This window comes from Engraulis encrasicolus, chromosome 4 (genome assembly GCF_034702125.1).
Source record: "Engraulis encrasicolus isolate BLACKSEA-1 chromosome 4, IST_EnEncr_1.0, whole genome shotgun sequence".
NCBI classification, from domain to species: Eukaryota; Metazoa; Chordata; class Actinopteri; order Clupeiformes; family Engraulidae; genus Engraulis; species Engraulis encrasicolus.
Genome location: NC_085860.1, coordinates 50,799,936 through 50,809,935, shown reverse-complemented (window position 1 = coordinate 50,809,935; position 10,000 = coordinate 50,799,936). Strand labels below are relative to the sequence as shown.

The 10,000-nt window shown below is 46.1% G+C and overlaps 1 protein-coding gene across 3 annotated transcripts in view; it reads right to left on the bottom strand.

Moving 5' to 3' along the window:
• Positions 1-9,628, bottom strand: part of LOC134447928 (pleckstrin homology domain-containing family A member 7-like) — a 208,161-nt gene extending 198,533 nt beyond the window's left edge. For all 3 annotated transcript variants that reach the window (XM_063197645.1, XM_063197646.1, XM_063197647.1), the window contains exons 1-3: positions 9,487-9,628; positions 9,279-9,355; positions 9,057-9,114 (exon numbers count right to left, since the gene is read on the bottom strand). In XM_063197645.1, the coding sequence (XP_063053715.1) occupies positions 9,057-9,114; positions 9,279-9,355; positions 9,487-9,569 (218 nt within the window). In that variant the 5' untranslated portion in view covers positions 9,570-9,628. The remainder of the gene's footprint in view (positions 1-9,056; positions 9,115-9,278; positions 9,356-9,486) is intronic.
• Positions 9,629-10,000: the final 372 nt, after the last annotated feature.

Sequence of the window (10,000 nt, the reverse complement as noted above, 5' to 3'; positions counted from 1 at the left end):
CGAGATATAGTGAACCCCGGGCAGGGGAGCAGAGATATGATACGAGATAGCAGCAGTTCCCCCCCCTGCCCTGCTTCAGTGGCCCAGTAGGGTGCTTGGTGAGTCGGGTGCTGGGAGTGTCACGCTGGGGGAGTGTCACTCTGTTTGGCTGTCAGCACCCTGGAGGCCACTGGTGTGGGGAATGCCTTTCATTCCATACTAGAAGGTGACCAAGTGGATCGCACTAGGGTTCTTCTTTTCTTCTTCTTTTTTTTTACATAGCAGCAGAAGTGTAGACAAACGTTTCGGCTGTTGCCTTCGTCAGAATCTTCGTCAGTGCTTTCGGCAAAAGCCGAAACGTTTGTCTACACTTCTGCTGCTATGTAAAAAAATAAAAAATAAAAAGAAGAAAAGAAGAACCCGAGTGCGATCCACTTTCTCACCTTTTAAGTTATTCAACTGGAGACGCACCACACGGAAGAGCTCGGTGTATCTGAACTACTATTTCATTCCATACTAGCCTCTTAGTGAAGATGGCACCGCTCACACTTTGCTGGAAAAACACAGCTACTGTACATCATGACATTGATTTGCTACGACATTACAGAGTGCCGTAGCCTCTTATTGCAGATGGGGTCGCCGGCGGGCCTATTCACTTTCTGCTGAAGATACTCAACTACAATTGCTCTCCCAGCCTATAGTGGGTGACCAGAGAGGTAGAAAAAAGACGACTTGCTTTCATGCTTTAAATGTCACGCTTTAAAAGGTGCACTGTGTAGGATGGTGGCCAGAGTAGGTACTGCAACTATGCTGCTCATTGAAACTGTGCAGCCTATTTCCAAATTTGATCTTTTCATGAATATTTTCTAAATAATAAACTAATATTTACTAGTGTGAGTACAGTGCACAGTAGTGCAGTTAAGTTCTGCAGCTAAAAATGTCTATTTCTGGACATTTAAAGGACCAGTTCAGTCAATTTCAATATGCTGTTGTATTGCTCACGCTACCCTTGATACCCGGTGATGCCACATTTTTCGGCTCAGCCCTTTCCAAGATATGAGCAATTCTAATGGGGGCAGCGTTTGTTTACATTTTTAAAAAATGAAACATAGGCCAACTCCAAATATTTTCCCAAAAGGTACTGCTGTTTGCTAGTTGTCTGCTGATGTTTTATAACCTTTTGGATGCTTTTGGGAATAAATAAAAATGTTTTTTTGAAATGTAAACAAAGAGCTGCCCCCATTACAATGACCAGGATCTCGGAAACGGCTGAAGAAGAAGAAAAAAAAATCTCTGGCACTGACAAGTCCAGGGTAGTGTGAGCATTACAACTGCATGTTGAAATTGACTGAACTGTCCCTTTAAAATGGCGGATCCACATTTTCATGTACGAAAAGCATGTATTTTCCCAGGCACAATGAATACTTGGAATTTAATGCTGGTGCGAAGTATTCATGAAAAATGTAACATTTGTGAATGTGGGCAGCATGAATTCTGCAAAGAAACTGCTAAAAAATATCACACAATACACCTTTAACCCCTTAGCGCAAAGCCGACGTTATAACCTTACTGTCACCAAAATTGTAATGGCTATGTCTTAATCTGCTACTTAAGGCTCTCGGTACTGTCATATCAATGTTGTTATGATGTAGTTGAGTATTTCCAGAAAATAGTGAATAGGCCCGCCGGCGACCCCACTAAGAGGCTTCTGTTCACTCTGACTGCTCTGTGCTGGAGTTTGCAGTCAGACGCTCTGAGTCCCACTCTGTGTCTGTCAACACGTTCAGGGCCACCGCTCTGTAAAACGCCTTTAATGATTACTCACTCTACAAGGGCACACACACTGGGTGCATCCCAATATGTGACCTTGCCTCCTCCACTTGCCTCCTCCACTTGCTTCCCGTCATGATGACATCACTGACAACAGCATTATATTTCAATATCTTGCAAAAGCTCAATTGTTAAGTCTTTTTCTCGTGTGCAATTGTTATGGTGAATGAAAAACAGTCCCTCAAAAGTTGTTGTGGCTTGGCTGACAGCTGGGAAACTTTAGCGTTTTCTCCACGGAGGAGGGGCCAGGAGGCGGGGCGAGGAGACAAGCGCAAGTGGATGAGGCAAGGACACATATTGGGACGCACCCACTCACTCTGCAATAACCTGCTTCCTCATCATGTGACCATGCAAATAACAGGTGCCGCTTGCCGACAGTCCAAAACGCTGAAAGGGTTAAAAATAGCAAGACGAGTTTTGCATCTCATCTTGACTTAACAAAATGTAAACTCTACGCTCAATATTTGTGAATTCTGTTTGCTTCTTCCAAAATAAATAGTAGTGTGAGGTCTTAAGGGGGCATACGTTAGGCGGCCTACTGATGCTATGTGTACTTGCGGCCTACTGATGCTATGTTTACTTTCAGACTATCACACTGTTTGCTGTACGCATTCAGGTGGTCCTCTTCACAGATCCGCATGACTAGGATGAGTCCACGAGTCTATTTTACCACTTTGAGTTTATGTAACCATATGAAATGTGCAATACAAATAAAGTTTGACTTGACTTCCCTTTACTTGAGTGAGTGAGTGAGTGAGTGACTAACTGACTGACCGACCGAGTGGAAACACAAGGTTTTCTTTGAGTTTTAAGGACAGCATAGTAATAGAATGGAATGCGGACAAAACTTTGTTTTACACATACGTATAAAGACAAAGACTTGCAGATGCACAACACAGAGCTAGCAAAAGATCCAAACGGTTAGTCCAGGGCAGGGCAGGGCAGGGCAGAGCAGGGCAGGGCAGGGCAGGGCAGGGCAGGGCAGGGCAGGGCAGGGCAGAGCAGGGCAGAGCAGGGCAGGGCAGGGCAGAGCAGGGCAGGGCAGGGCAGGGCAGGGCAGGGCAGGGCAACGTTGGGCTGCCACGACAGATTCTAGCATGGCAATCCACCACCCACCAAATTGTGTGGTCTGTCTGGCAGTGTTGCCAGATTGGGCTGTTTCCCGCCCAATTGGGCTGCTTAGGATGGCTGTGTGCGGGTAAAAATGGCATTTAGCAGAAAAACCTGCCCAATGTTTGCCATAGAAATCAATAGAATTGGGCAGGATTTTGTGCTTCTGGGCGGGTTTTGAGCGTTTTTTGGGCTGGAACTCATCAGACTCTTCTGGCAACACTACTGTCTGATCTGGCCTCGACGGGTGGATGGATGGGCCAAGTCCAATTTAAGTGCTGACATCAACGCATGTCTTCCAAAACACCTCTGTGTGCAATACCACACAGCGCTAACACGACCAATCAAAGCAATGAAACTTGTTTACTATAGCACTACACTACTGTGTTAGTGGTGTCAGTGGTGTGTGTCAGTGCTGTGTGTGTGTGTGTGTGTGTGTGTGTGTGTGTGTGTGTGTGTGTGTGTGTGTGTGTGTGTGTGTGTGTGTGTGTGTGTGTGTGTGTGTGCGGTACAGTCACGTGATGATCGAGCTGAAGGGGCATGCATGGGTCTCCCCTGGGACCTGACACAGGCCAAAGCACGAGACAAGGTTCAGTGGCAGAGGATAATTGTGTGGCCTTATGTCCCAATAAAGACATTACATGACATTACATGACATTACATTACATTACATTACACTTAGCTGACGCATTTATCCAAAGCGCCTTAGAGTCCAGTTTTTACAGGGTACTGAGTACAGTCCCTGGAGCAATGTGAGGTGGGTGACTGGCTCAAGGACACTTCAGTAGGGATGCACCGATACCACTTTTTTGAAAACCAATACAAGTACGAGTACATTAATGTGCGTACTTGCCGATACCTAGTACCGATACCGATACCTTTTACCACCAAAATACAATGAAAATAAATGCATGGCCTTGTTTTTTTCCACCTGTGATATTTGTATTGTCCATGTAGATTTTCCAGTTTCCATGTAGATTTAAATGTTAGTAAATGTATGAGGTGGCACTTTTTTCCATGCTGCTTTCAAGTCCACAGAACGTGACAAGATTTTGCATTGTTTTGTGTAATAGCAGTATCGTTCCTGGTATCGGCAAGTGCTTGACGAGTACGAGTACGAGTATAATGAGCAGTATCGGGTGCCGATATCAATACCAGTATTGGTATCAGTGCATCCCTACACTTCAGCCAAGCAGCTGTGTCTGTAGCAGTATGTTACGCAAGTTACAGACATACTCGCACAAACCCAAAATACATTTGAAATGGCTGCTTAGGACTTAGTGTTAAATAAATGCATCTGAATCAGATGAAGTAGGGGGGGAAAATGCACGCTCTATCTTTTTAGAAAAAGAATGTTTTTAACTGCACCCTACATATCCCAAACAAACAAACACACGCAAGCATGCACACACACGCACACACGCATACAGCGTCGGCGACCCGGGTTCGATTCCGGCCCGGGTCATTTGCTGATCCTTCCCCATCTCTCTCCCCTCACTCCTGTCACTTCCTGTAATAATCTCCACTTTCCTATCAATGAAGGCAAAAAAAGCCCCTAAAAATACCTTCACAAAAAAAAACCTTTATTGGTCCCAAAGGCCATTTGTGTTGGGCAGCTCTTGAGGCTTTAAAATCGTGTCTGGATCTCATGGCCGTCTTGGTTAAGATCATTCACAACAGTCCACTTTACAGCCAGTCCTTCCGGCCGGCGTCTGCCAGTGTGGCTGTTCAAATGCAAACATGCTTTCACAGTGACTCATACACATACAGTATAGTGTACTGAGGCAAAAGAAGAAAATGCTTTTCCGATTGCAATGCAACTGTTAGGTAACGCATTCCACCCTGACTGACAAAGCCACCGCGACAGGTTATGGGAAAGAGAACGGGGATCCTTCATGGCATCCGCTTGCTGGCCACTTTGTGTGTGTGTGTGTGTGTGTGTGTGTGTGTGTGTGTGTGTGTGTGTGTGTGTGTGTGTGTGTCTGTGTGTGTGTGTGTGTGTGTGTGTGTGTGTGTGTGTGCGCGCATACGTGCATGTTCCAGGGGACAGTCAGTGGGGGTTTGTCAAAACACACCTGCTTCCAAAGATCCCCCCTACAGTGGAGGGACTTAGCTGTGTGTGTGTGTGTGTGTGTGTGTTTGTGTGTATGTATGTCTGTGTGTGTGAGAGAGAGAGAGAGAGAGAGAGAGAGAGAGAGAGAGAGAGAGAGAGAGAGAGTGTGTGTGTGTGTGTGTGTGTGTGTCTGTGTGTGTGTGTGTGTGTGTGTTTGTGTGTGTGAGAGAAAGAGAGAGATAGAGAGAGAGAGCGTGAGAGTGAGAGAGAGAGTGTGTTTGTGTGTGCGTGTGTGGTGTGTGTGTGTGTGCGTGTGTGTGTGTGTGTGCGTGTGTGTGTGTGTGTGTGTGTGTGTGTGTGTGTGTGCATGTGTGTGTGTGTTTTCCAGACAGACCTCATGAGGTGACTGCAGTGCTCTCGTTTGATGTTGCCATGACACAGACTCATGACAGGAACTTCATGGCAGTCAGAGCAACACACTGATTTCAGCAACATCTCTTCACCCTCAGTCAGAATATGTGTGTGTGTGTGTGTGTGTGTGTGTGTGTGTGTGTGTGTGTGTGTGTGTGTGTGTGTGTGTGTGTGTGTGTGTGTGTGTGTGTGTGCGCCCGATCAACATTTCTTCACCCTGAGCCAGTGTGTGTGTGTGTGTGTGTGTGTGTGTGTGTGTGTGCCCGCACAACATTTCTTCACCCTGAGCCAGTGTGTGCGTCCGTGTATGTATGTGTGTGTGTGTGTGTGTGTGTGTGTGTGTGTGTGTGTGTGTGTGTGTGTGTGTGTGTGTGTGTGTGTGTGTGTGTGTGTGTGTGCGCGCGCTTGTGTGTGTGTGTGTGTGTGTGTATGTGTGCGCGCGCTTGCATGAATGCTTCAGCCAGAGCTCCATGAGGACAAAACAACTCAGCTGTCGTCTCCTCCTGCAAGACTCCCATAATGCACTGCTGATTACATTGTGTATTATGCCCTAAACCTTCATAATCATGTCTTGACTTTCTTTTCTTTTCCTATTACAGTGTTTGCTGACATGTCTAGGACATACTGTATATAATAATATTGTCTTGTAATTGTGTATAATTGTATTTTAATCAAACTCATCTCATTTGGTTTCACTTGCACTGCTCACTTTGTGCTTTATCACTGGCAGTAGAGCTATCTTTTAAAGCTTGCTTCTCTATGCACACTGACATCTGTAATCATATAACCTATAGTTTTCCTATGTGAGTGTTTTTCCCTTCCTCTGTAAGTCTTTTGCATTCATTTTGCGTTGCCTGTGTGTACAGAAATGTGACATGCTGCATTCAGTGGGATCCACTTATTTCCCCTTCCATATATCATGTGACTTCCACCAGACTCCCCAGGTGTTAATATATGGGTGGTCAATGGTGATTGGTGATTACCTAGACCAGTGGTTACCAAACCTTTGAAGGACCAGTTCAGTCAATTTCAATATGCTATTGTATTGCTCACTCTACCCTTGACTTGTCAGTACCCGGTGATGTCACATTTTTCGGCTAAGCCCTTTCCTAGATATGAGCTATTCTAATGGGGCAGCGTTTGTTTACAATTTTTTTTAAATGAACATAGGCCTACTCCAAATATTTTTCCATAAGGTACCGCTGTTTGCTAGTTGTCTGCTGATGTTGTATAACCTTTCGGATGTTTTTGGGAATAAATAAAAATCTTTTTATGAAATGTAAACAAAGCGCTGCCCCCATTACAATGACCAGGATCTCGGAAAACGCTGAAGAAGAAAAAAAAAACCTCAGTTACAGACAAGTCCAGGGTAGTGTGAGCATTACAACTGCATGTTGAAATTGACCGAACTGGTCATTTAAGTGAAGTGAAAAAGTGAAAGCCCAACTGGGAAACTCCAACTCCCATTGCCATTGTGACGCAGCCCTCCACAGCACACAAGTGCTGCACATTACAAAATTGCATTTATGCCTCACCACTACCAGTGCAAGGGAGCAGCCCCCCATTGGCGCCGCAAGGGAGCAGTGTGGCGGGACGGTACCATGCTCAGGGTACCTCAGTCATGGAGGAGGAAGGGGGAGAGGAATGGTTAATTACTCCCCCCACCAACCTGGCCGGCTGGGTCCGGAGTCAAACTGGAAACCTTTAGGCTTACAAGTCTGACACTCGGGGTGGTGCTGGCTCAGGTGGTAGAGGAGCCGTTCGGCAACCCAAAGGTTGCAAGTTCGAGCCCCGCTCGGCCTGACCCCGTCTTTGTGTCCTTGAGCAAGATGTTCCTGGTGGCAGGGTGGTACCCTGTGTGGCAGCCACAGTCACCGGTGTGTGAATGGGTGAATGTGAGGCATACAATGTAAAGCGCTTTGAGTGCTCGAAGGAGTGGAAAGGCACTATATAAATGCAGTCCATTTACCATTTACCCTAACAGCTTACCCAAGACTGCCCACAAATGCCCATTTTTATGCTGGCACCCCTTTTGGATCTACTATAAATACTGTATTTTCACAACCCTTCCCACATCATATTCCAAACGCAAAACTTTTTTGTCCACTAATGTTTTATACAAGTATTCCCATCTCTCCACAACCACCCTGCACGACCCCGTAGGAATACAACCGGTGTTTTAAGCAGATTTTTTTTTTAAATCCAAGGCCACTCACAATGGAGGACAGATGGCAATATACAGTAGAAGGTCTGGGGGAAATGCCATTGCCAACCACAGAGCACAGCAACATACAAGTAATGTACCTGCTATGGACCATCCTGACAACAGACACACACTCACACTCACACTCTCACGCACACGCACACACACACACTCACACTCTCTCTCACACACACACACACACACACACACACACACACACACACACACACACACACACACACACACACACACACAAACAATAACAGTCTCATCCTAAACAGCTGTCAGAAACATCAAAAAACAGTATCCTCCCCAAGCATCATACTGTACCAAGCAATCATCAGACACATCACCATGCGTTGTGCCCCATCCTTCACCACTCCACTCTACCTCTCAGCTTCCTACAGTAGTATAGTGTGTGCTGCTCAGGTGTGGAATGTAAAGCAGTTGAGCCACCCACACACACAGCATACCGCTATGCACTGCATTGCTCGTACATGGCCGCAGGACTGTAATGTGCAGATATTTTTCAGACTGTCATATGTTTCTGTTACCATGGGCTCTGTTTTATCGCACTCAGATGTGTGGTAAAAACACAGACGTATTGTTTTTATTGAACTGTTTTGCTTTCGAATGTGATTTGCGGTGTATGTTTTATGGCAATAGTGGCATACACTACATGGCTGTGGGCAATATTGCCGGCTCACACACCATGGTCCACATGACAGTTACGGCTCCCTTCACAATTCCTGTTTTTCCAACTCTTCAAAAATGTAACAACTATGGCTGTGGACTGGTTGTGACTGAATCACACATGCAAATGCAATGCATGCAGTCTCACCCACATTAACACAGTCAATTTGATTTAGGGGCCTACACCTAACTCCCAGCACAATCTGTTTGATGGCACCAGTAGGCTACACTGCCTGGAGTGCCTACAACTGGAGTTCTCATAAACAGCATAATAATTAGATGAAAGCAGTTATACACTCTTTGTTAATGCATAATTGTAGGATAGAAAAGGATTAAGTCGCATGACTAGGCTATTCGAAACAAAACACTAGTAGAGCTCTAGGCTAACTGACTTCCAACAAACAACAGGTAGCCTATCACGTCACGCCAGTGGGTGTGTTCAACAAACTACAACAACAGACTTTGACCCTTCCCTAACTGCCTGAGCAGGCATATTACTTACGCCACACTTACACACAGTCTACGGTGAACTCATAACCTACCAAGTCACACAACGGTGTATTTGTAAAGGTTAGCATACATCAGTTGAAGCTACTGAGGTATTGGGTGACAGACAGACAGCCATTTCAGTCATGCGTGTTCCCCGAGGGTAACGGCCGCGGCGCGCGCAGATGTGGACAGGTGGTGTGAAGATACTCACCTGACACTTTCGCTTCCCGTAGTCAACACCAAAGACAAAAACACAGACACAGCCATAAGATTTGAAACTGCACTCACTTTATGAAATAACTGGCTCCTTCCGGCGCGAATCCTTCCTCCCATCCTCTGGGCAAATCTGTGTCAACGACATACGACAAAACAACAACGATAACGTTAAAGGTTCAAATGAGAAAACTTCTACCCCAAGCCCTCCCGACTTCAAAGACTAAGATGGTGCCTAACTAATAATGTTTGCACCTAAACGATGCATACTCTACATACATAGGAGCACGGTCCTACCTGAACGGATCATATGTCCCGAATTGACAGGCTCGCTAGTCCGGGGATGCAGCCAAGTAGTGGTGCGCGTTTCATCACTGCCGGAAAACACAAACCACCTGTTAGCGAACTGAACTGCAAGCAAAAGACACAAGAACTCCCGCTGGATAAGTTGCTACCACAAAACGAAAAAGGGGAACGATGAACAACTGCGTCGGCTAATGCTCACTCAATGAAAAACACCCGTCCATCCTTGCAGACTCCGTAGGACCAGTGTTCAGGTAAGGTGTCCCGCCCGAACGGCGCCGCCATGATAAGGGTCTGAAGTCTAGTCTACTTCATTCTGCCCCCTGGGACTCCAGCCTGCCTCACCGATCATCGCCAGGGCAAAAAGGCAGTTAAAGGGGAGGGCGTGAAGCTACTTAGGTGCGTCTTCTCCTTGACAACCTGCGCCGACGTAAAATGGGCAGTGCACGAAAGCGCAGTTGGACACCATCATTTAAGTCCCGGCCGGGGATCAGTTCAAGCGACCGTGTAGGCTAAAGCTGCCATATGCCAGGTAGTGCGCGCGGCTGGTGTGTAACAGAAGAAGGGGAGAGTGGAACAAAGTCAGACATGATGATAGGTCTCTCTGCCCGGAAATGCATCGTCTTATCATAATCCCCACCACCCCCACACGCAGGGTCCTGAGACACTCCAATACACACACAAATAAAATAAAAAAAAATGTCTGTGTAATGAAA